The sequence below is a fragment of the Peromyscus eremicus genome, chromosome 5 (genome assembly GCF_949786415.1).
Source record: "Peromyscus eremicus chromosome 5, PerEre_H2_v1, whole genome shotgun sequence".
In the NCBI taxonomy this organism is placed as follows: domain Eukaryota; kingdom Metazoa; phylum Chordata; class Mammalia; order Rodentia; family Cricetidae; genus Peromyscus; species Peromyscus eremicus.
The window spans coordinates 44,218,386-44,245,503 of NC_081420.1; the positions used below are offsets into that span (position 1 = coordinate 44,218,386).

Here is a 27,118-nt window from a genome sequence, read left to right on the forward strand (position 1 = left end):
CCAGAATATAGATAAATGGCATGTTACAGAGATTATTCCAATAGCTATCCTATCCTAAAGAATCTAACTTTAGTATCTGAAATGTTCTTAGCTAAGATATGAGAGGATCATAACTAACTATTTAGTCTTCAACTCCATCCAAGACCTGAGAGGAACATCATAATGCCTTAGCAAACAGAAAATGCAAGCAAGTAGTTTCTGAAAATTTTGTGAGAATAGACAGAGGCAGCTGGCAGCCTGGACAGTCACCTAAAGTATCTCAGCATTGTTGAGTCATCCATTTTGGCTACAGGCCTAGAATATCTGACAGACCATTTTCAGAAGCAGGAATTTTGAAAGACCATCTTACCCTGTCTTGGCAAGTTTCAGTAGTCACTTTTCCTTGTGTCCTGCCCATCCGGAAAGGACAGTGTTCATACTGTCAGCAGTCAAGGCAAGGGCAGTTCTTTGCCCAGCAGGCCATTTTGTGCCAAGAAGAAGCCCAACATTCTCTCAGGAGTAGATCAATGCTGCCAGGAGCAATCATGTCTCATGTCAATAGAATTCTAAGTTATCAAAACATTTAAATGCTATATTCTCTAGATCTATGAAGTGTTTGAAGATTACCTATCAATCTGATATAAGTTTCTGTAAATCTGGAAACCTAACTAACATAATTGTAGAAATGCTTCAAGGTCATAGAACAGCTATCCACTACAACCCCACTTCTCATGGTCCTTTTTCAGCTTCCTGACTGTACATTGAATTCAAATTAAACACACAGATATATAAATTTTAAACTATGATCCAAATATGAGAGAGAACACATTGTGTTTTACTTTCTGGGCCTAGGTTATAACAATTAGTATGATTTTTTTCAGTTCCATTCATTTACCTAGAAATTAATTTCATTTTTTCACAGTTGAATACAATTGCATTATGAATACATGCCACATTTTTATCATCCATTCATCCACTGATAAACATCTAGGCTGAACATTGGAAGATGGGGCAGAAAGCTTTGAAGGGACAGAGGCAGTGGGTGACTATCATGAAACAGTGTGTTCTGGACAGGGCAGGGCAGTGCACATAATGAACTCACTGAAGCTGTAAAGACATGCACAAGACCTAAACTATATTGAACCAGATAAACTCACAGGATGAGAGGGGAGCTGGCTATTTCCTAGTTCTTGTGCATAGAACAGCACTTAGCATGGATGTGCAAGTATCTCTGTTGAGAATATGGGGTCCTTTGGGTATATTCCCAGGAGTGGTAGAGATGGATCATATGGTAGTCCTATTTTTAGCTCTTTGAGAAACTTCCGCACTGATTGCCTTAATGGATGCCCCAATTTTCACTCTCACCAACAGCAGATAAAAGTTCCCTTTCCTCATAGCCACACCAGCATTTGTTGTCATTTGTTTTCTTTCTTTTCCTCTTTCTTTTTTCTTTTTGGAAACATGGCCTTACTGTGTAGCCCTGGCTGGTCTTGAACATTTGTGTAGATCAGGCTGACCTTGAAGTCACAGAGACCCATCTGCCTCTGCTTCTATAGTACTGGGATTAAAGGCATGCACCACTATGCCTGGACTTTCATTTATTTTCTTGATGGTGGCCAATGTGACTAGTCTGAAACAGAATCTCAAATTAGTTTTAGTTTGCATTTCCCTAATGAATAATGATGTTAAACAATTTAAAATGTTTACTAGTCACTTGTGTGTCTTCTTTTGAGAACTCTATTTAGTTCCCTATCCCTCTTTTTGATTGGATTGCTTATTCCTCATATAGTCTAGATAATCATCTGCCAAATGTTTTACTGTCAAAAGTTTTCTCCCATTTAAAAGCTGTTTCTTCACTCATTTGTCAGTTTGCTTTGCAGAAGCTTTTTAATTTAATGAGATTCCATTTGTTGATTATTGACCTTATTTCTTGAGCAACTGGAGAAAGTCCTTACCTATATTTTAGTGTACTCCCTACTTTCCCTTTTTCTTTTCTATTAAGATCAGTCCACATGAGTCTATTTAATAGGTAATAGGGATTTATTAAGATATAAATTGAGGCCGGGCGGTGGTGGCACACGCCTTTAATCCCAGCACTCGGGAGGCAGAGGCAGGCAGATCTCTGTGAGTTCGAGGCCAGCCTGGGCTACCAAGTGAGTCCCAGGAAAGGCGTAAAGCTACACAGAGAAACCCTGTCTCGAAAAAAAAAAAAAAAAAAATCAAGAACGAAGATATAAATTGAGGAAATACACTCACAAATACAGAACAGAGTAGACAGCTGAAGTTGTCCTCTGATCTGACTGGGAGTGAATTCACCTCGAAGGCAGCAGGGAGAAGGGGCATGTCACTCTTCTCCCTTTCATTATAAGAGATCAGCACAATGGCAAGAAGCACCACCACCTTTGGGTCCTATAGCCCAAGGTCATGGGTGGAGCAAATACCATTACACTTTTTTGTCTCTCTGTCTCTCTGTCTCTGTCTCTCTTTCTTTTGTGAGACAGGGTTTCTCCATGTAATAGCCTTGGGTGTTCTGAAACTCACTTTGTAGACCAGACTGGCCTTGAACTCGCAGAGATTCACATGTCTCTGCTTCTCAAGCACTGGGATTAAAGGTGTGCATCATTACCACCAGGCCCTACTTTTTCTTGCAACAGTTTCGGAGTTTCGGTTCTTACGTTGTGGTCCTTGATTCATTTAGAAATGATTTTAGAGCATGGTGAGAAATAAGGATCTAGATCCATTCTTCTAGATATAGTTATACAGTTTTCTCAGCAGCATTTGCTGAAGATGCTTCTTTTCTCCAATGTGTAATATGGCTCTGCAGTATAATTTGAAATCAAATGTGGTGATACCTCCCCCAGTATCCTTTTTCCTGAGGATTGCTTAGGCTATCTGGGGCCTCTTATGCTTCCATGTGCATTTTAAGATTTTACAACAGCAGGAAACACTGTGACGGAGCAAATACTAATACAGTCATGACAGAAATATTTGCTGGGGATGGTAGCCTGGGTTGGAGGTTGTTGTCTTTCAGAACTTGAAACACATTTGTGTAGGCCTTCCTGCCTTCTGAGAGTTCAGTTGAACAACATGGTGTTATTCCTGGGGCCTATTTTTACCTGAGACTTGGTGTCTCATTTTTTCTGCTTTCAATATCTTTTCTTTGTTCTTTATATTTAGTTTTGTAATTATTATATGATGTAATTATTATATGTCTGTTTGGAGTCCTAATTGCTTCCTGCATCTGGATTGGCATCTGTTTTCCTAGTTCTGAGAAATTTCCCATTATGACTATTTTAAAAATGCTTTCTTTGGCATTAGACCTGACTCTTCTTCTATGCCTATTACCTATATATTTGGTCTTTTCAAAGTGTCATATCCATTTTGGATTCTTCCTGGTACCTTATTAGCTTATTTTTGTCCTTGTTGGATTGTTCCAGTTCCTCTATCTTGTCTTCAAGCTGAGTTAGTCTATTCTTTCCTTGATCCATTCTATAGATGAGACTTGCTACAGTTTTTTTAATTTGATGTGTTATATTCTTCATTTCCAGCATTTTAGATCATTTTCCTCAGTATTTCTGTTTGTTGAATTCATATTTCATATTTTTCACCTTCTTTATTTTATTTACTTGTTTGTGTTCTTATTCAGGAGCTTATTTTTCTTTGCTTTTTTCAATATATTTATAATCATTTTTCTGTGCAAGATTTCATTTAACTCACTCTTATTAAACGTCATTACTGTAGGATTAGTAATTTTTGGAGGTGTTATGTTGTCTTGGTTTCTCATATTTCTTTGTTACTGCATTGGGATTTACTTGTGGTGTTATTTCTTTGCTAGGTTTGTTATTTTTTAGCTATATTCTTTTCATGGAAGTATTTGTAATATTCAAGTCGAACTTGGATGTGGTAAGAGTTGAGTGTAGTTTAGAAAATAGTTCCTCAGTCCAGGAGCTCAGGGTTACTTAGTGTAAACTTTGCATTATTCCCTGAGTAATGTGTTAACTGGGATGTCAACAATAGCTGCTTGGTGTTTTCATTATGCAGTGGCTACTTTGACTTCAATAACTCTTGGACAATAAGCAACCAAGGGTATTATAGAGTATTTTTAAATTTTAACTAAACATATGGGTGGGAGAAAAGTACAGTGGATAGGATGAGAATTAAATATTAGATCTACTTTGAAAAGAAAAAAATGAGGTGGGTAAAGTAGCTGTGAGGGAAAAGTTCAGATACTTTTGGGGTCCATAGATTCTATTTGTTTATTTAAAAAATTTATTATTTTGATTTGTGTTTGTGTGTATGCAGGTGTGTGAATGTGTGTTCGTGCACACTACGTGCACTTGTGAGTCATCTGATATGGGCTCTGGGTACTGAACCTGGTCCCCTACAAGAGCAGTTAGCACTTTTAACCACTGAGCCATCTCTCTAGCTCCAGATCCATAGATTTTTAGAGATTATTAAATTTTTGGAAGGTTGCAACCAAGAAGAAAAAGGAGGCTGGGATAAGAATGAGAGAAGGCAGAAAACACAGGGAGAAGAAGAGTAGTGAGATGAAGCTGAAAAGTGTAAGAAAGTATGTCTTATGGTATCTGGGTGGAGAAACATAAACAACAGTCCTGCATTCTAACTGAGCAATATACAGGCACACTCAAAACTGTCATGAGGCATATATGCAAGAGTGGAAATTAAATATGTGTAAGTAAGAAGTAAAAAAAGAATACTTAGAGAATGAGTTGCTGGCACAGCTGTGATGTGTGGAAGGTTAAAGTTCTCATATTTGTCTGGCTCTATCCAGTCTGGCTTCACGTGAAACCATATGTAGGAGGGTTGAGTAGGATCCACTGGTCTCTGGAGCGCTGGTGTTCTGGTGTGTGGTAGAGCAGAGGTGGTAAATCCCTTCCTAGTAGTTCCCTTGGATCCCTTCATGCCACTTGAGATCTCAAGGGAGCAGCTGCTATCCTTTCCTGGGGCAGCTTTCATGTATTAATGATTTTAAATTGCAATGTAGTTGGATGGAAATAATATTAATTGTTAGTCAGAAATTATTACAAGTGATTATAAAAAGTCATCTTGTGCCGGGCGGTGGTGGCGCACGCCTTTAATCCCAGCACTCGGGAGGCAGAGCCAGGCGGATCTCTGTGAGTTCGAGGCCAGCCTGGGCTACCAAGTGAGTTCCAGGAGAGGCGCAAAGCTACACAGAGAAACCCTGTCTCGAAAAACCAAAAAAAAAAAAAAAAAAAAAAAAAAAAAAAGTCATCTTGTAAAAAATGGGATTGGATGATTGGATGTGCTATCTTGGAGTAGTTTGAGTAATGGGGTCCATCGTACAGACCATCAGACCTAAGAGTATTTCAAAAGTCAGTTCACACGGAGTGGTGTGGTGTGTCTGCAGCCCAGTTCAAAGGTGCATCTGACCATGTGTCGGAGCTCCATTTAACAGCCCCCCCCCGCTGCATTTTAGGTATCCTGAACCATTTGTACCCCATTTTGATCCTCAGCATCCCCTCTTATGCTCTCCTCTTTTGTGTAAGCCACTATTTTTTGTTACTCATCTTTTTGTTGAATAGTGACACCTAGCGGCAGTTTTTTTTTTCTGAGAAAGGATACGTGGTGATAAAGGTTTTCAATATTATTTTTATATTTTCACACATGCTTTGTATTTTGATTGGATTTAGAACTTAGGGAAGAAATTTCTATATCCTCAATTTTTAAAAAAATGTTTCCCTTTAAAAATATATGTTTTAGCTTCTAGTGATGTTATTGAGAAATCTGATACTTGAAGATGGCCCTGTGGTTAAGACTGCTTGCAGCTCTTGCAGAGGACCAGTGTTCAGTTCCCAGCACACACTTTGGGCTGCTCACAAACTCCTGTAACTCCATTTCCAGGGGATCCAATACCCTTTTCTGGTTCCCATTGGTGTCTGCATACATTCAAGTGCCAATTCTTCTTGTTCCAGAAACACACACACACATACACATACACACACACACACACACACACACACACACTAACCCACTAAAAACAACAACAAAACCCAAACAAACAAAAACAAACAAACAAACAAACAAACAAAAAATCTTTAAGAAATCTGGAACTGTCCTGATCAGCAACCCTTTACATATGGCCATGTCTGTCTTTCTGCCTTTTGAGTGCATTTTTTTTAGCTTGTTTGAGATGGGGTTTCTCTGTGTAACATCCCTGGCTGAACTCGATTTGTAGACCAGGCTGGCCTCAAACTCACAGAGACCAGCCTGCCTTTGTCTCCTGACTTCTGTCTAGCCATTAACCACTATTTTGACCATACCACCACAGGCTGGTTTTAAATTTTTCCACATAATATATTTTGAACATGTTTCCCCCTTCACCAATTCTTCCTAGAGCTGGTTATTTTATTTGCATGTGTGTGTATGCAAAAAGGTGTGCATGTTCCCAATGAATGTTTGTAGGTCAGTGGATAACTTGTGGAAGCTGGTTTTATTCTACTCTGTGTGTTCCAGGTGTGGAACTCAGGGTGTCAGGGTTGGAAGTAACTGCCTTCAGCAGCTAAGCCATGTTACCAATCCCAGTGGTTAGTTTTAACTGTCAATTTGATACAATCCATAATAACTTTGGAAGTTTCAGTGAGGGATCTTTCTATATCAGGTTGGCCTGTTTAAACGTTGTGTTAGCTAGTTAACAGTTGTGGTCCCTGTCTAGAGTTTCTGTTGCTGTGACCAAACACCATTTGACAAAAAAGCAAGTTGGGGAGAAAAGGGTTTATTTAGCTTACACTTCCATTTTTATGTTCATTATTGAAGGAAGTCAGCACAGGAACTCAATCAGGGCAGGATCCTGGAGCAGGAGCTAATGCAGAAGCCATGGAGGGGAGCTGCTTACTCGTTTGCTGTCCCTGGCTTGCTCAGCCTGTTTTCTTATAGAACCCAGGACCACCAGCCCAGGGATGGCACCACTGACAATGTGCTGGGCCCTCTCCTATTGATCACTAATTGAGAAAATGTATTACAGCTGGATCTCATGGAGGCATTTCCTCAGCTGAGGCGCCTTCCTCTCTGATGACTCTAGCTTGTGTCAAGTTGATACAGAGCTAGCTAATACAGTCCCTTTGCCTTCAGTAAGCGTTAGAGGATAAACAAACTTGACTAGTAGGGCATACACTAATTTTAGTAACTAAGATTAGGCATGGGAGGTAAGTAGGTAAGCAAAGATAAGGATAAGTATTAGATTTAGATCAACTTTGAAAATGAAAAAATAATTGATATGGTGGGCAATAAACTGGGAGGGGAAAGCCAAAATACTTAGGACCCACAGATTTTAGAGACTGTTAAAGCTAGGGATGGTGTAATCAAGAAATAAAGAGAGAGGTATAAGGCTGGGAGAAAAAGGAAGACAGGAGTAAGAGGAGAGTGTATGAGGGGCCGGTGAAAAGTACAAGTAGAAAGTGACAATAAACGAGTGGGTAGAGAAATACACAGTACAGTCTAGAAACCATCAGATGTACAGGCAAGGGTAGGAATTAATAACAAGAAGTAAGAAATTAGAATAGTACTCTGTGGAATACATTTCTGGCACAGTTGTGCTGATTGGAAAGGTGAAGTTGTCACATCCCTCTGGCTCCAGCAGGCTCCATTTGGTGCTTGGTGAGAGAGGCTTGAGTGGCAGCCGTCAGTCTTTGCAGAGGAGAGAGGCTGTAAATCCTTTCATTATGCTTCTGTCAGACCCCATGTAGATTGTTTTTAATGAGACAGGTCAAGGTTTCTGTGTTACCTATCAAACAGAATTATTGTGAAGGAAAAATGCTTTTGATAATAACAGATTACTTAGAACATGAAGAATTATGCATTGTTTACTTTGAAATTTGTAATCCATACCCTTCAATGTTGTCTGTTTTGCCAGATACTGATAGTATGAAGCCACTGGAGGGTGTGAGAATTCTGGATCTAACAAGGTTTGTGTTGGATTATCTTCAGTTAGTGATTGAGTCCCTCCTTTTTTTTTGAAAAGGCTATAAAGAGATATTTAAATGCTTACTTTGAAATTTTGGTGAATAAACAGAAAAGAAATTCTGGACTGTCATTATTTTCAAAGACAGTAAGTATAGTATTCATGAATTTTTCCAATATACATATTTGTGAATAATTAACTTTTCCTCCAAATTGGAACTATATAGAAGTTATGTTTTTACCTATATTTTAAATGTACCAATATATTTTGAATAGTTTTCTGTGCTCACTAAGTTAATGAAAGATGACATTTGTAGCTAGAGTTTTCCTGCCTGGCCCACGGTCAGGGCAAATCTCTCTCACCCGCCAGTCCCACAGCCACTCAGACCCGACCAAGTAAACACAGAGACTTATATTGCTTACAAACTGTATGGCCATGGCAGGCTTCTTGCTAACTGTTCTTACAGCTTAAATTAATCCATTTCTATAAATCTATACCTTGCCACGTGGCTTGTGGCTTACCGGGATCTTCACATGCGGCTTGTCATGGTGGCGGCTGGCAGTGTCTCTCTGACTCAGCCTTCTACTTCCCAAAATTCTTCTCCTTGTCCCGCCTATACTTCCTGCCTAGCCAATGGCCAATCAGTGATTTATTTACTGACCAAATAGCAACACACTTGACATACAGACCATCCCACAGCAGTTCCCCTTTTCTTTTCTTTTCTTTTCTTTTCTTTTCTTTTCTTTTCTTTTCTTTTCTTTTCTTTTCTTTTCTTAAAAAGGAAGGTTTTAACCTTTATATATAATCTCCAAAGTCAGCTTGGTATATTTGGGAATTTGGGCGTAGTTTCTCTTACTACTTCCTGCTGGAGGGGGGCACTGTATCTTATGGGGACACAAAGAATATTTTAGGATTATGGAGTAGTCCATGAGGGTGTATCATCTGAGCCAGTTGCCTTGAAATGGTTCTAGATGTTGGATCATCTGGGCCATGGTGTCATCGGAGACCTTTCAGGTGGTCTTGGCTGGTCAAACTTGATGTATCTTAATCTGGAACAAATCCATAGCCTCTGGCTTTCTGTGAAAACAAAAGCAGAGCCTCCTTTCCAAAGCAACATATCCTTACATCCAAATTTTGAAGTTAAGGTATCTTTAAAATATACATTTTGGCATAACTCAACAGCTTTTGTAATCAAATGTTTTTCTTTAGTTACGAATATCAAAGAGAACATAATCTAGATTCTCTGTGTGGTAGCCATCTTTACGTGGCTTATTTTATATTAGCTTGAGCCTATTGCTTTAAACTGTAGCCTTCTAAGCCTGAAACAGCGCTGGCGCTATGGCTGCTGGCTTTGCCCGCTTCAGCTTTCCAACATGGCGGTAGTAAGTTTTCCGCCAGCTCTGGGAGCCATCAACTCTCAGAAATAGTGGGTCTATGCTTCTATCAAAGCAGCGTGTAGCCCAGAAACCTCTTTTTTTTTTTTTTGTTTTTGTTTTGTACTAGCAAAGGCTAAATCCACCACACAGCTTAATGTGCCACTTGCAGAGGCCTCATTCCCGCCATACTGCAGGTTGAGCGTGCATGCCAGGAACCCACCAGTAGCTCAAACCGGCAGCTGCCGCTCATTTGAGAGAGACAATTAGGAAGCTGTTTTTAGCTCCGTTTTAGAATCTTTTTTCTCAGTTTTTAGGTGGAAACTCTTGCCACCACGTTGGACGCCATTTGTAGCTAGAGTTTTCCTGCCTGGCCCAGAGTCAGGACAAATCTCTCTTACCCGCCAGTCCCACAGCCGCTCAGACCCAACCAAGTAAACACAGACATATATTAAGACTTATATTGCTTACAAACTGTATGGCCATGGCAGGCTTCTTGCTAACTGTTCTTACAGCTTAAATTAATCCATTTCTATAAATCTATACCTTGCCACGTGGCTTGTGGCTTACCGGGATCTTCACATGCGGCTTGTCATGGTGGCGGCTGGCAGTGTCTCTCTGACTCAGCCTTCTACTTCCCAAAATTCTTCTCCTTGTCCCGCCTATACTTCCTGCCTAGCCAATGGCCAATCAGTGATTTATTTACTGACCAATCAGCAACACACTTGACATACAGACCATCCCACAACAGACATTAATAAATGTCACCCAGTTGCCTGAATAAAGTTTTTATATGCAAATCTTTGCTTTTGTTTTAATTTCTTCTTCAGGATAAAATTCTAGAAATAAAGTTCCTGCATCAGAGGGGTTATAATTTTTTAAAGCTCCTGATAAATACTAAAAATTACAATTTTAGCAAGTTTGAACATTGTTAGCATTATATGAGTTTCTCTGTGTTAATTGACTTAAAATATTTAATACATAGATTTTCAAAATGGTCATTTATTTATTACTCTTTGACATTATAGAGTACTGGCAGGACCTTTTGCCACTATGAATTTAGGCGACCTTGGAGCAGAAGTTATAAAGGTGGAAAGACCAGGTAAATCTATTTACCTTTAAGAAGTAGAGTTGGGCTAGTACATGTTCTTGATAGTTCTTTAAATAATTCAGGATTAGTGTACCCATAAACTGAGTGAGAAAATAATGGAAATGAGGCATTTTCTCCACTCCCCATCTTTCTCTGTATCTGTATTAATTGTCTTATACTTACATGTATCAAGAACAGGCTCAAGCTAGTTCCCTCTCATATACTGGAAAGTTCTGTTACGGTAGGTAATTACAGTGCTGATAGTTGCACCAAGTGCTGGCCAAAGCTCTAAGCCCTCCACTGACGTTTGTTTAATCTTTGCAACAACTCCATATGCTGGTGAACTCGTCCTAATGTAACAGTGAGAAAACAAAGGCACCAAGAAGTAAGGTGTTTTGTTCAAGCTCACACGCTTAATAAAGAATGTATAAGTACTCAGTTCTGATCCTGATGCTACTAAGCCCCTAGGAGTGGTCCCATGGGTTAGTGTGACTATACTCCCTGACTTGGGTCTAAAGGGCAAAGGAGCAGAAAAAGAAGGAAATAGAATACAGATAGAGAGAAGGAAAAAGAATCAAAGTTCTTCAACAGGAGACCCAAAAACCCAACCTATGTCATTATTTTCAAATAAAAGAAATATTTTGCCATTTTACTATCATAAAAGTTTGAGGGAAAAAGTGAATTTTAGATAAATTCTTTGGAAGTTTTTACTTTAAAAAAATTATTTATTTATTTATTTATTTATTCATTCATTCATTCATTCATTCATTCATTTATTTATTTATTTATTTATTTATTTATTTATTTATTTATTTATAGTAGCATCTCTTTACCTAACCCAGATTGGCCTGGAGCCTTAAAGCCTCAGACTCCAGTGCTAGAATGTAACATCTTTCCAGCTCATTCTTTCTCCTTTTCATACAAAGCAAACATCCTCTGTGCATACATTTCTCACTTTATTTGGTGCCTTTTTAGTATTTTGGCAAACTGTTAGTTCATGCTATTATTGATAAAATGCTCAGGAAAGTGTCAATGTAGCATGCCCCTGTTCTCTAACAAGTATTTATGCATAATCCCCATTCTTCTTGTCCTCTACACTATTCTTTAGCTTGTTTATTTTGGAGTTTTCCAAAATTATCCTTATTATTCTGTGTGGTGGTGCTCCCTGTAATCCCAGCACTGGAGAGGTGGAAGCAAAAGGATCAGTAGTTCAAGGTCATTCTTTACCACCTAAGGAGTTCTAGGCCAGCATGTGCTAAATAATAACATGTCTCAAAAACAACGATGAAACTATATTATCATTTGTTTTCAAAGATTTGATCCTTAAGGACCTGGGGCAGAATTCTCAAATCAATGAGAATGGCCCCGTCTAGTTCCATAGTAGCTATTTATCCACAAGACTCAAAAGATAATAGTTTATAATAGTATGAACTTATTAATTTACAATAAGTGATAAGCCCTTCAAAGTAGAATACCTGGGAGACTAAATTTCCTGCTAAATAGATTTTCCTAAGAGCCTAAAGCAGTTAGCAGAAAATTCTCATCAGCACCAAGGTGAATGTCCTTGCATTGGTTGAGCCTGGGCTTGTCAATCTTGACCGGCAGAAGTGCTTATCAAGTGCTGCTTTCCAGAGGCAACACCACACCCACCAGTCAGTGATATACTCCACTTTTTGTCTTTGCTGGATATGCTGGAGAATGCTGAACTTCCCACTTCACACCTCCCACTCCAGATTCTGTAAAGTTCAAGCTTCCTTATTCCAGTCCTATTTCAGTACCATACCTCCTCCTCTTCTTATTTTCTTTCTTTCTTTCTTTCTTTCTTTCTTTCTTTCTTTCTTTCTTTCTTTCTTTCTTTCTTTCTTTTTTTTTTTTTTTTTTTTTGAGACAAGGTTTCCCTGTGTAATATCCCTGCCTGTTCTGAAACTTGCTTTGTAGACCAAACTGGCTTCGAGCTCACAGAGATCTGCCTGCCTCTGCCTCCCGAGTGCTGGGATTAAAGGCGTGTGCCATCACCACCTGGTTTACAGAAATATTTTATAGATTATTAGTCATTCTTATATACTCAGCCCTTTATGCTACTTTAGCACATTTACTCACATTATTATTCAGATTTAAATAATATGTAACACACATCTTTTGTTTACTCTATACTTTCATTTCATACTCAATGTTAAGAAATCATGAAGAAACTAATCAACATGCTTGACAAAAACTGAAAAAATGCCCCCCTAAGTTGGCTGTTTATCAACTCTAAAGACCACTAACAAGATACTTCCTTCTGGATTTTGACCTTCAATACTACAAGTTAGTGAAAGTGAATATGGAATGATTTAGTAGTTGGCATTAAAAAGTGGAGATCTGGGAAGTTCTGTTGAGCTACAGAAGCCCCAAGGGGTAAGGATTCCATAGGATGAGTTGACCTTGTTCAGGTACCTGAGAGTATGCCCAGGAGTGAGCCTGCTGGTTTGCAATTAACAGCTCATATTATCATTTACAGGAGCTGGTGATGACACACGAACTTGGGGACCTCCTTTTGTGGACACAGAAAGTACATATTTTCTCAGTGTTAATCGAAATAAAAAAGTAAGGCTATTTCCTGTTTTTGCTTTATTTGTGTAATTCTCTTGGCAATTACAAAACTTTTGATATCATGGCTGGCTTTGATACGTAACTAATATTTCAGATATTCATGATCACATCCAAGCAATAGAGTTTGTATTACTCTTCCTCCTCTACTAAATAACTTAAGAAATTATGAGAATTCATAATTGAAATATTCTGTGAAAGACAAGTAATTTGGTTCTTTACATTTATTGCTTCTCTATTGGTATTACACAGCATTAACACTCAAAAGTATTTACTGTGATCCTTGCTGTTGATTGTAAATTAAGTCAATGAAGATGACTTAAGTATTTGTTCATACAGAAACTAAGCTTGCATGACAATTAGGGTGTTTGGCCATCCTATCACCAGAGTAGGTCAGTTCGGGCTGTCTCTCGACCATTGCCAGTAGTCTATTGTGGAGGTATCTTTGTGGATTTCTGTGGGCCTCTCTAGCACTTTGCTTCTTCCTATTCTCATGTGGTCTTCATTTATCATGGTCTCTAATTCCTTGTTCTCCCTCTCTGTTCTTGATCCATCTGGGATCTCTCCCGCTCCCCTAAGCTCTCTTTCCCTCGACCCATGCCCTTCATTACCCCCACTCATGTCCAGGTTGTTCATGTAGATCTCATCCACTTCTCTATCATTGGGCGATTCCTGTGTCTTTCTTGGGGTCCTGTTTTCTAGGTAGCCACCCTAAAGTTGTGAGTAGCAGTCTAGTCATCTTTGTTTTACATCTGGTATCCTCCTAAGAGTTAGTACATACCATGTTTGTCTTTCTGAGTCTGGGTTACCTCACTCAGGATGATTTTTGGTTTCTCTGCAACATTGGGGCATAATCTTCAGCCTATAGGCTTAGTGTATGGCCAAACACCCTAATTGTCATGCTAGAAACCTCATCCAATGACTGAGGGAACTGGATGCAGAGATCCACGGCCAGGCCCCAAGTGGCACTCCAGGAGTCCAATTGGTGAGAAAGAGGAGGGTTTGTATGAGCGAGAATTGTTGAGACCAAGATTGGAAAAAGCAAAGGGACAAATAGCCAAACGAATGGAAACACATGAGCTATGAACCAATAGCTGAGGAGCCCCTAACTGGATCAGGCCCTCTGGATAAGTGAGACAGTTGATTAGCTTGATCTGTTTGGGAGGCATCCAGGCAGTGGGACCGGGACCTGTCCTTAGTGCATGAGCTGGCTGTTTGGAACTTGGAGCTTATACAGAGACGCTTGGCTCAGCCTGGGAGGAGGGGCCTGGACCTGCCTGGACTGAGTCTACCAGGTGGAACTCAATCCCCAGGAGAGTCTTTGCCCTCGAGGAGATGGGAATGGGGGGTGGGCTGGGGGAAAGGCAGGGGGTGGGTGGGAGGGGGGAGAACAAGGGAATTCATGGCTGATATGTAAAATTAAATTAAATTATAAAATAAAATTAAAAAAAAGAAAAAAAAAGAAACTAAGCTTGCTTTACAGTGAGAATTTGTGTGGTATGAATGAATGGCTCTGCTGTTGAACTGCCAATGATGATGAGACCGTTTAGGAAAACATTTTAATGTCTACATTTTGATTTTTAGAGTATAGCTGTTAATATCAAGGATCCGAGAGGGGTGAGAATCGTCAAAGAGGTACAGTATGTGCTATGGTATCTTAGTGCTTGGGTTCTTATTAGGGATTTGGATATCTGGGAAAAGGTCTTAAAACTGTTTTATTGCCAACCTGTAAGTTGTGGCTTTAAGTCCTGTTTAATAATTTGTGTGTGCGTGCCTTGTTTCTCTCTAGCGTTTTGGATTAAAAAAATACATCTTATATATACAGTGTTCTACCAGCATGTATGCATGCATGCCAGAAGAGGGCACCAGATCCCATTATAGATGGTTGTGAGCCACCATGTGGTCACTGGGAGTTGAACTCAGGTCCTCTGGAAGAGCAGCCAGCACTCTTAACCTCTGAAACATCTCTCCAGCCCCCGTGTTTTGGATTTTTAAATTTTAATTAAAATATAATTACAACATCACCCCTTCTTTCAACCCTTCTCATGTCCCCCTCCCCACCTCCTCTCAAATTCATGACCTGTTTTTCTTTAATTATTACTGTTACACACATACATATGTTAACAAATATATAAAGGCAACCCACTGAATCCATTAAGTGTTGCTTGTATGTTTATGAGTTGACTTTTTTTTTTTTTTTTTTAGTGAGCATAGTGCTCTCAATAATTTTTTATTTGTTGCATGTAATTAAAGTCCTCATATTACAGGTTGGGTTCTTTTGGCACCAGATTCTAGACTTGAGTACTATACTTACACTTTCCCCTCAAAGCCTTACAAATTTTTGTGTAAATGAAATATTAGAATTTTTATTTTTTGGGCCAGTGAGATGGCTCAGGTGGTAAAGGTGCTTCCTGCCAAGAGGATCTGAGTTCAATCCTGGAACCTACATGATGGAAAGAGAGAACTAATCCCCATAAATTGTACCCTGACTTCCACATGCATGTTTGGCATGTGCATGATCATACACATACAAACAAACAAATAGTTTTGGTTGGGTTTGGTTTGAGGTTTTGAGACAGGGTTTTTCTGTATAATCCTGACTGTCCTGGAATTCACTCTGCAGATCAGGTGGCCTTGAACTCAGAGATACCCTGTCTCTGCTTCCTGAGTGCTGGGATTAAAGGTGTGCACTACTTGTAACTAAATAAATATGGTTTTTGTTTTTTTGTTTGTTTTTAAAAAAGAATCCTCATTGCTATGGAAGGTGATTAAGTGGCATGGGATATAAATGATATCCTAAAGATGACATAATTAATGTTAAATTTGGCCTAAAGCTATCATATTTGTAGTAAATTGCAACTTAATTTATCAAGTAAACTATTTTTAGCTATATTACTGTGATAAACAATGAACTCTCAATCACAACAACAAAACTTCAGCCAATCTTAGGCTGCCAACTGATAAGATGGTCATTTTTGGATGTGATTTCTTTTTGTTTGTAAGTGTTGGCTACCCACATTGCTGTGTGGAGTTCCTTGGATCTCTCCTGCTTCTCAACATTGCCTGATACATGCATCATTCTTTTTAGAAATAAACTCTATTAAATTTAATATTTACTTTAATAAAATTTTTTGGCTTTTAACAAAAATAAGGGGGAAAGCTGACATTTGAACATGGGATCACAACCCTCAGAAACCACACGTTCACTGGCATGTTTTTCCAGATGTTCAACATTTCGAGATCTGATCTTAGCGTGTTTTTCTTCTGGGGTAGTATTGCACGGTGGTTAAGGATATGCATCTTGACATGAGATTTGAACTCTGCCTCTTTTCCTTGCAAGCTATGTAAATTTAGGTAGATGATTTCCTTGTGCCTCAATGTTCTCATCACTAAAGTAGGAATAGTACTGTAACTTCTTCCCATGGTGCTTAGAATTAAGCTAATATGTTTTAAAGGCTCAGAAGAGCTCTTGCTGTATATCACCCACAATTATTATCAGTTATTTCCTGATGCAAATGTGGTTGCCTGCATCATGTGAGATAAATTTTATTTGTTCATCGTCACTAAGATTTTTCAATTCATTTTAATGGATTTGTATCCATTTGGTTAGGGAACCAAGTTTCAACCAAGTTTAATTTTTTTAAAGCCAAAGAATCAACTTTAGCTTTATTGCTATAAAACTCTAAGGGCCACTTCTGTGATTCACCTGTGGAAGCTTGCCAAAGCCCCAAACAGCGTTACTCTCTGCCATTGACACCTCTAATACAATTGAGCCTGCTAGATCTTGTGATCCAAGTGGCACAACAGCCCATATAGCAGTCTAGACCTGTTGAAAAGCCTTCTCCTGGTCTAGACTCTACTGAAAACCAACAGCTTTCTGTAGCTAGAGTTTTCCTGCCTGGCCCACAGTCAGGACAAATCTTTGATACCTGCCAGTCCCACAGCCGCTCAGACCCAACCAAGTAAACACAGAGACTTATATTGCTTACAAACTGTATGGCCGTGGCAGGCTTCTTGCTAACTGTTCTTATATCTTAAATTAATCCATTTATATAAATCTATACTTTGCCACGTGGCTCGTGGCTTACCAGCATCTTCACATGCTGCTAGTCATGGTGGCGGCTGGCAGTGTCTCTGACTCAGCCTTCCACTTCCCAGAATTCTTCTCCTCCTTGTCCCGCCTATACTTCCTCCTGCCTGACTACTGGCCAATCAGTGTTTTATTTACTAAGCAATCAGTGCAACACATTTGCCATACAGAACACCCCACAGCAGCTTTCCAACTAACTCATTTGCTGTATGGGTTAGAGTAACACAATCAAGTGAGGAATGTACTAGCTTCAAAACCCAAGTAGGCCTGCCAAGCCTTGTGCTTCTTTCTTGGTGGTAGAAGGGGAAAGGTGCAACTACTTATTCTTCACCTTAGAAAGGGTAGCTCAGTGAGTGTTATAGCACTGAATTCCTAGACATTTTACTGAGCTAGAAGGCTCTTGAATTTTGATTGTACTTGTTTATCATCTTCTCTTGTGCATATTCTTTACCAACAAGTCCAGAGTAGTTGCTTTTTCCTGTTTGCTTTATCAAATCATCACGATGCCATGTATAATGGACCAGTATAATACCTTGTAGCAGAGGCAAGCAATCAAGATCCATTCAAACTAAGTTATGACATAAGGATAGATAATTAATTGATTCTTGAAATAGAACTATAAAGGTGTACTGCTGGCCTTTCCAGGTGAAATCATATTACTCCTGGAAGTCTTTATGGACACAAATGATGATAAAAGTGTTTGTATGATAAATAGCTGCATACATGGTATAGGAGATAGGTAACTGCTCAAGCAAGGAAACCATACCTTGGTCCAGCAGCTGTTTGAAGTCAGTGCTTGATTAAATTTGCAATAATCAACTGTCATTCTTCATGATAAATCCATCTTCTGCGCAGGATTAATAGGAGAGGTAAAGGGATGTATAGTGGGAACTACCACCCTTGCATCTCTTAAGACCCTGATGGAGTAATCATTTTCAGGGATGTGAAAATGTTTTTGATTCACATATTTTTCCTTGTATAGGCAGGTTAATGGCTTCTATTTAGCCTTTCCAACCATAATGTCCCTCACTCTACAGAAGAGGGAATGGATATGAACATTCTTCTGACTTCTAAGTATATCTATTCCAATTATGCATTCTGGGAATGGGAAAATACACCCAGGGTGAGTTCAGGAACCTACTGGGCTGCTATGATTCAGAATTTGGCTAAAATTTCCTTGATCACCTGACCTTCATAAAGCCCCTACTTCAACTGGAGGGCTACAGTGATGTTAGGGTCTCCAAGAATTAATTCAGAGCTAGTGTCTAGTAGGCCCTGAATGGTCTGATTATTTCATTTTCTCCAGTGTACAGTTACCCTAGCAGAAAGTCGTAAGTTCCTTTGGGGTAAGGATGGGAGAAAGATTCATTAGTATTTTATTTTATTTTTTTTTTTTTGGAGTTGGAGCTGGGTCCTTCTTCAAGTAGAATCAGCCTGTACTTTATTTGAGGAGTTTTGTTTCTAAACTGATTCAAGCCTGGAAATTGGTTGAAGGACCATGGTTCTTTGTTTCTGTGATCCAAGGTAGCTTTGGTTCACTTGTTCAGAAAATTTTCTGCTTTTACAAATTGAATGAGAATTTAGTAGACTTCCTATTTATTTCACTTCTAGGAACACCATGATTATTAATAATTAACTAGCTAGTGCCAAAAATCTATACAAGTCAGGCCATTGTGAACATGGCTTTGCCTTTAATGCTCATTACATTAAAAATGTTTACCTTACCTTTGTTGACTCAGTGCTGCTATTTGGCCTTTGCTACTTGAGGATCTAATTAATCCCACTTCAATTTAAATTATACTGTCGCGCAGCTGTGGCTCCCACTGTAGTGTTGGGCACCCAGGGAAGAACAATGATAGAGTTCTTCAAGTGTGCTGGTGTCCCTCTTACAAAGCTGATACTATGGTGCTATGGAGAGCATATTTTCTTGACCCTATGGAGCTATAAATTTCTTTTCTAAGACTTTCATGTGCTGTATTTTCATTTTTGTTCATTATTTCTTGTGTTGTTTAATTTACATTAGTTTTTCTATGTGCTGGGATTTCTTTTGCAGTTGATCTGTAGCAGTAGTCCTCAACTTGTGGGTTGTGACCTGTTTGGGGGTCACATATCAGTTATCCTGCATAAACAAATGTTTACATTACAATTCATAACAGTAGCAAAATTACAGTTATGAAGCAGAAATGAAATAATTTTATGGGTGGAGTCACCACAACATGAGGAACTGTATAAAAGGGTCGCAGCATTAGAAAGATTGGGAACCACTCATCTGTAATATTATTTTATTATATTAGAAAGACTATAAGTAGTTATTTCACTGTATTTGTTAAAATTTTCTTTGTATCTTAACATATAACCTATTTTAGAGAAAGTTTCATGGGCTTCTGAGAAAAACAAAATGTGTAATCTGCAGTGTTTGGATTGAATGCTCTGTAGATGTCTATTAAGATACTTGATGTATGGCAAGTTAGTCAGGGTTCTCTAGAATGAACCTGTCATTATCTATCTATCTATCTATCTATCTATCTATCTATCTATCTATCTATCTATCTATCTCTGTCTATCATCTATCAATCAATCATCTATCTATATCTACCGATCATCTCTATCAATCATCTATCATATCTATTTATATCTATTTTCTATTGTATCTATCATCTATTATATCTATTTTCTATCATATCTATCTGTCTGTCTGTCTATGCATCTATCTGGGATTTATTAGAGTATCTTAAAGGAAGTGGTTCTGCTAGTCCAACAATGGTTGTCTTCTGACAGTTCAAGAATCCAATAGTTGGTCAGTCCTTGAGGCTCGATGTCTCAGCTGGTCTTCAGTATATGTCAGGATACCAAAGAAGTAGGCTCTAATACCAGTGAAGGAATGAACTTGTCAGCAAGAGTGAGGGAAAGCAGGAAAAAACAAAAGCTTCCTTCTTTCAAGTTCTTTTTTTTTTTTTTTTTTTTTTTTTTTAAAGCTGCCAGCAGAAGGTATGTCCCAAATTTAGGGCATGTCTTGTGACCTCAAATGATTTGGATTTAAGGTCTTTCTATTCAAAGGATCCAATTAAGAAAAACCCTTCATAAGTGTTCCCAGCTGCTTGGATTTTAATTAAGTTGATAGATGTAGTCAAGTTGATAATTAAGAATAGCCATCACATGGTATAATTTAAATAAAACATTTCTTTGTTAATTTTTTTTGTCCTGATGATTGTCAGTTGGTGAGAGTAGGGTATTGAAGTCACCCTGAACTACTGTGCTGGGATTAGTCTGTGACTTTACATTCAGTAGTAGTAGTTTTATGAAACTGGGATAAACTTTGGGGCATGTATCTTTAGGATTGCAATATCCTCCTGATGTAGTGGTCTGTTGGTCAGTATGAAATGACATTCCTTATCTATTCTTAATAGCTTTGGTTTGAAGTCTGTTTTGTCAGATATCATAACAGTGACACCTGCTTGTTTCCTGGGTTCATTTGCTTCAAATACCTTTTTCTGTATTTCAAGCCTAAGGTGTCTATTTTATGTTGTGAGGTGCATTCCTTGGAGGCAACAAATAGCTGATCTCTGCTTTTTTATTCAATCTAATACTCTGTGTCTTTTGATTGATAAATTAAGACCACTAATAGTAATAGTTCCTGAAAGTTGTGCATTGATTACTGCTGATTTGTTGATTTTTTTAGTATTTGTTTTATTTCCTCTTCTTCTCTTACTTAGCTATTATCCTATCATGGCTTATTCTTTCCTGAGGTCTCCTGGATGGCTTTGCTTTCCACTTTAGTTTGAAACATTCCATCATGTGTCCCCTGTAGTGCTGGCCTAGTGGTCATAAATTCCTATAGTCTATTTTCATCATGGAAAATTTTTATTTTTCCTTCAATTATGACAGAGGTTTTCTGGGCATAGCAGTCTGGGTCAGTGGTTTCTTTCTTTCAGCAGTTACAAAAAATAACATTCCAAACCTTTCTGGCTTTAAATTTTCAGTTGAATAATCTGGTATTCTCATGAGCCTGCCTTTATTTGTGAATCAGTCCATCTGTGTTGCTGCTTTCAATATACTTTCTTTGTTCTGTCTGTTTAGTGTTTTGATTATATTATGGTCATTCTTTTCTAGTCTTCCCTGCCTTATGTTTTAACTGCCTCCTGTATTTCTGGATTGACATCTCTTTTGCTACCTTTGGGGTATTTTGTTTTGATTCTTAATAGTTTTCTTTTTCTTTAGAACTAGGTTCTTCTTCTGTTTCTATGGCCACTATCCATGAATTTGGTGTTACTGTGTTGGGATTTCTTTGCTTTGGTTTATTACTTTTTAGTTATATTCTTTAAGTTGGAGTGTGTTCAACATTCAAAATAAAACACAACACAACTCACCATAACCTCCACCACCTCTACTACCACTGTCACCACTAATACCACAATGAAGCACAGTCTTTGTTCCTCTGTAGATGCTGGTTCTCAACAGTTTCACATCAGTGAATACTGTATGGTTTTACTTCCCTGTACTTTAGAGGTATTCTGCTGGCCATGTTTGGGTGTATAGTGTGGTGACAGTGGCTCTGAGTTTCCAAATCATGCAGTTCACAGAGGATTTGGGGCCACCAAATCAGTGACTCAGCAAGCGTCTATGTTGCTGTTTTATTTTAAATTGAAAATTTTTAATTTCTTCCCTACTCTTGGGCTCTTACTTTCTTTCTGCCTTCTCTTCTGCAATGTTCCCTGAGCTGTCGTAATGTTGGAGTTAATATAGGTGTCCCATTTAGAACTGAACACCTAATCTCTCATTCTCAACACCGCGACCAGTTATGCATCTCTACATTGACTACTGTCTACTGCAAATGAAGCATCTCTGAGCAAGGTTGACTATAGTCCAGGTCTATGGATATAAACAAATATTTAGAAGGTAGTTTGACAAATGACCATTTAGCAAAATAACAATTCTAGGTTCTACAAGGGTTATTTAAATTTTATCTATTTATTTATCTTTAATTTTTAAATATTTAGATACAATGCTGTGGGATAATGCTTTTGTACACTGGTTTAATAAAACGCTGATTGGCCAGTAGCCAGGCAGGAAGTATAGATGGGATAAGCAGACAAGGAGAATTCTGGGAAGAGGAAAGCTGAGTCAGGAGACACCAGCCTGCCGTCCAGGGAGCAGCATATAATGGCACACAGGTAAAGCCACGGAACATGTGGCAACATATAGATTAACAGAAATGGGCTGAGTTTAAGGGCAAGAGCTAGTCAGTAGTAAGCTTGAGCAAATGGCCGAGCAGTTTTAATTAATGTAAGCCTCTGTGTGTTTACCTGGGTCTGAGTGACTGCAGACCAGGTGGGAAACAGGAAAACTTTCAGCTACCTATACAGTTTTTTGTTTTAAAATGGTGCCTATGACTGCTTCAGTCAAGTTCTGAAAGGATGGGAGTTTTCTGGTGCCGCTTTTTTTTTTTTAATCTATTCTGGTGTCACTTCATGCACCTTTGTTATGGTTTCTCCTGTTTTGCTGCTCTTCCTAGCATGCTACTGAAAGTGTAGTGAAAATTTTCTGTGTCTCCTGCTATCTGCTGTGGGTCCTCCTTCTGCTGTGGGAGTGTAACTGAATATTAACTGAAAGAAAAACTTTACAAAGAATTAGACAAAATCCAGGCTGTCCTAAAACTATTGCCTTGGTTTGGAGATTCGAACAGGAACTATTGAGGAAAGCTTCACTAACAGATTACAAGAGATGGAAGAAAGAACCCCAGGCATTGACGATAGAATAGAAGAAATGGATACATCAATTAAAGAAAATGTTAAATATAAAAAATTCCTGACATAAAACATCCAGGAAATCTGAGATCATGTTGGAGCCCACTAGATTTCTTAGTGGCTGTACCTAGAAGGACTGCATAAGAGGTTGATTGGACCACAGGCCTGGGTACCAGGTGACTATAGCTAGCAAGGGGGAGGTCTTTTGCTCCACCTCTTGGCATTGTTATAAATAGACCTTTGAAATAAAGTTCTGGACCTGTGGATAAGGATCCAGGCCCACCCAAGTCTATCCTGTGCTTTCTCTCTGTTTCTTTCTCCTTATTTCTAACTAAGTCTCTTATCCCTCATTCCTCAAGAGTTCCTGGGGTAAATAATAGTGGGAGCTGGTCCTCTACAAGATCAAAGCTAAGAATAATAGGGATATAGGAAAAAGAATCCCAGCTCAAAGACCCAGAAATATTTTCAACAAAATAATAGAAGAAACATTTCCTGACCTAAAGAAGGAGGTGCCTATAAAGGTACAAGAAGCACACAGAATACCAATAGATTGGACCAGAAAAGAAAGTTCCCTTGCCACATGATGATCAAGACAAAAAACAAACAGAACAAAGAAAGAACATTAAAAGCTTCAAAGGAAAAAGAACAAATAATGTATTAGAATTACACCTGACTTCTCAATGGAAACTCTAAAATGCAGAAGGGCCTGGACAGAAGTGATCAGATGTACTGCAGACTCTAAGAGACCACAGATGCCACCCCTGACTACTATACCCAACAAAACTTTCAATCACCATAGATGAAGAAAATAAAATGGTCCATGATAAAGTTAAATTTAAACAGTATCTACAAATCTAGCCCTGCAGAATGTGCTAGAATGAAACTCCAACCCAAGAAGGTTAACTACAACCATGAAAACACAGGAAATAAATAATCACACATTAGCAAAACCGAAAGGAAAGCACTACCATCATCACCACCACTGCCACCACCACCGACATCAAAATAACAAGAATCAACAACCATTGTTCATTGATATCTCTCAATATCAATTGTTTCAATACCCCTATACCAAAGATATAGACTAACAGAATGGATACAGTAACTGGATCTATTCTCTGCTGCATACAAGAAACATACCTCAATATCAAGGATAGACATGGTAAAGGGTTGGAGAAAGATATTCTAAGCAAATGGATGTAAGAAGCAAGCTGGTGTAGCCATTTTACTATCTAACAAAATAGACTTCAAGCCAAAACTAATCAAAAGAGGTAGGGGAGGACATTACATACTCACCAAAGGAAAAAAATCCACCAAGATGACATTTCAATTTTAAACATCAATGTCCCAAACATAAGGGCACCCAAATTTATAAAAGAAACACCACACAGCTTAAATCACATACTAACCCTCACACATTGATAGTGGAAGACTTTAATACCCCACTCTCACCAATGGATAGGTCATTCAGTCAAAAACTAAACAGAGAAACACTGGTGCTAATAGATGTTATAAACCAAATGGACTTAACAGATATCTACAGAACATTTCATCCAAACTTGAAAGAATTTACCTTTTTTCAGTACCTCATGGAACTTTCTTCAAAATTGACCACATACTTGATCACAAAGCAAATCTTAATAAAGAAAATTGAAATAACTCCCTGCATCCTATCAGACCCCCATGGGTTAAAGCTGGATTTTAACAACAAGAGAAACAACAGAAAGCTTACAAACTCATGGAAACTAAACAGCTCTATACTGAATGAAAGATGGTTCAAGACAAAGATAAAGAAAGAAATGAAAGATTTTCTAGAACTCAATGAAAGTGAATACACAGCATACCCTAACTTATGGGACACAATGAAAGCAGTACTAAGAGGAAAATTCATAGCACTAAGTGCCTTATAAAAAATTGGAGAGATTTTATACTAGCAACTTGACAGCATATTGAAAGCTCTAGAACAAAAAGAACTAATCATACCCAAGAGGAATGGACAGCAAGAAATGATCAAACTGAGGGCTGAAATCAATACAATAGAAACAAAGAGAACACTACAAAGAATCAATGAAACAAAGAGTTGGTTCTTTGAGAAAACCAACAACATAGACAAGCTCTTATCCACACTAACTAAAAGACAGAGAGAGAATATCCAAATTAACAAAATTAGAAATGTAAAGGGGATGACGACAGACACTGAGGAAATTGAGAGAATCATAAGGACATACTTTAAAAACCTGTACTCCAACAACTTGAAAAATGTAAAAGAAATGGATAATTTCCATAATAGGTACATTTACCAAAGTTAAATCAAGATCAGATTAGCAATTTAAATAGACCTATAACCCCTAGTGAAATAGAGACAGTCATTAAAAGTCTCTCAATCAAAAAAAGCCCAGAGCCAGACGGTTTTAGAGCAGAATTTTGCTAGATTTTCAAAGAAAAATTAATGCCAATACTCCTCAAATTATTCCACAGGATAGAAACAGAAGGAACATCGCCCAATTCATTTTATGAGGCCAGAGTTACCCTGATACCAAAACCACATGAAAATAAAGAGAATTACAGACCAATTTCCTTTATGAATATAGATGTACAAATACTCAATAAAATACTTGTAAACCAAATCCAAGAACGTGTCAAAAAGATCATCCATCATAATCAAGTGGGCTTCATTCCAGAGATGCAGGGATAGTGCAACATATAAAAATCAGTTAATGTAATCCACCATATAAATTAACTGAAAGAAAAAAAAGTGTAATCATCTCATTAGATGTGGAAAAAGATTTTTGAAAAATCCAACACCCTTCATGATAAAAGTCCCATCAGGATTAGGGACACAGGGGACATACCTAAACACAATAAAGGCAATTTACAGCAAGCCTATAGCTAAGATAAAATTAAATGGAGAGAAACTCAAAGCAATTACAGTATAATCAGGAGCAGGAGAAGGTTGTCCACTCTCCATGTCTATTCAATATAGCACTTGAAGTCTTAGCTAGAACATTAAGCAACTGAAGAGAGATCAAGGGGATACAAATTGGAAAGGAGGAAGTCAAAGTATCTTTATTGCAGATGATATGATAGTATACACAAGTGACCATAAAAATTCTACCAAGGAACTCCTACAGCTTTTAAGCACTTTCAGTCAAATGGCTGGATAGAAGATTAACTAAAATCAGTAGCCCTTCTATATACAAATGACAAATTGGCTGAGAAAGAAATCTTGGAAACAACACCTTTCACAATAGCTTCAAATAATATAAAATATCTTGGGGGTAACTCTAACCAAGCAAATGAAAGACTTGTATGATAAAAACTCCCAAGTCTTAAAAAAAAACCTAACTCCTAGTCTTTGAAGAAAGAAATTGAAGAAGATATCATAAGATGGAAAGATCTCCCATGCTCATGGATTTATAGGAGTAACATAGTATATATTGTCATCCTAGCAAAATAAATTTACAGATTCAGTGCAATTCCCATTAAAATTCCAGTGTAATTCTTCACAAACCTTGAAAGGATAATTCTCAGCTTCATATGGAAACACGAAAAACCCAGGATACCTAAAACAATCCTGAGCAATAAAAGAACTTCTGGAGGGTTCACCATTCCTGATATTAAGTTATGTTGTTTTTCTGTTGGCTTAGTGGCCACACCTGAACCTACTGATATTTTAACCACCCTCTGTCCTGTGGCCCTGAAGTCAGCAAATCGAAGTTCGGACTCTGTTCCGGCAGGATTTCCAGTTCCACTGGCACTGGCTCGGCTGTGGCCAACAAATGTAGGTTTTAACTAAGGCTCTATTGTTCTATTTACCAATAAAGACTTTGGAGTCAGATGTTAGGGTGAAAACCTGCTAGATCAGTGAAGCTGAGAAGGAACCAGCTGACCTTCCTTTTTGTCTGGAGACCCAGAAAGAGAGCATCTCTCCACTCATCCCAAACCAAAAAGACCTCTAATCTCTGAGTCCCTCCCTACTCCTTCCTGTGTGTGTCTCTCTATCCATATTCCTGGGTCATCCTTACTTTCTATGGCCTATTCCTGTCAACTAGTCACTGGCTTCACCCCCTGATCCAAGGTTAATTTTATTAACAGAGTCTTGGAGTTTCATAGTGTAATCAAATATCCCACAACAAAGTTGTACTACAGAGCTATAGTAATAAAAACGACATGGTACTGGCATAAAAGCAGACATGTTGATTAATGGAATCGAAGTGAAGACCCAGGCATAAATCCACATTCATATAGACACCTGATTTTTGATAAAGAAACCAGAAAAACACACTGGAAAAGACATCTTCAACAAACGGTGCT

At 38.3% G+C, this 27,118-nt stretch overlaps 1 protein-coding gene across 3 annotated transcripts in view; it reads left to right on the top strand.

Moving 5' to 3' along the window:
• The window catches only part of Sugct (succinyl-CoA:glutarate-CoA transferase), a 721,641-nt gene that overhangs the window by 12,724 nt on the left and 681,799 nt on the right, over positions 1-27,118 (top strand). For 2 of the 3 annotated variants that reach the window (XM_059263377.1, XM_059263378.1), the window contains exons 1-4: positions 6,972-7,922; positions 10,320-10,393; positions 12,882-12,967; positions 14,555-14,605. In XM_059263377.1, coding sequence (XP_059119360.1) covers positions 7,714-7,922; positions 10,320-10,393; positions 12,882-12,967; positions 14,555-14,605 — 420 coding nt within the window. In that variant the 5' untranslated portion in view covers positions 6,972-7,713. Of the gene's footprint in view, positions 1-6,971; positions 7,923-10,319; positions 10,394-12,881; positions 12,968-14,554; positions 14,606-27,118 lie in introns of those variants that run through there. The other variant, XM_059263379.1, reaches the window with a different exon arrangement.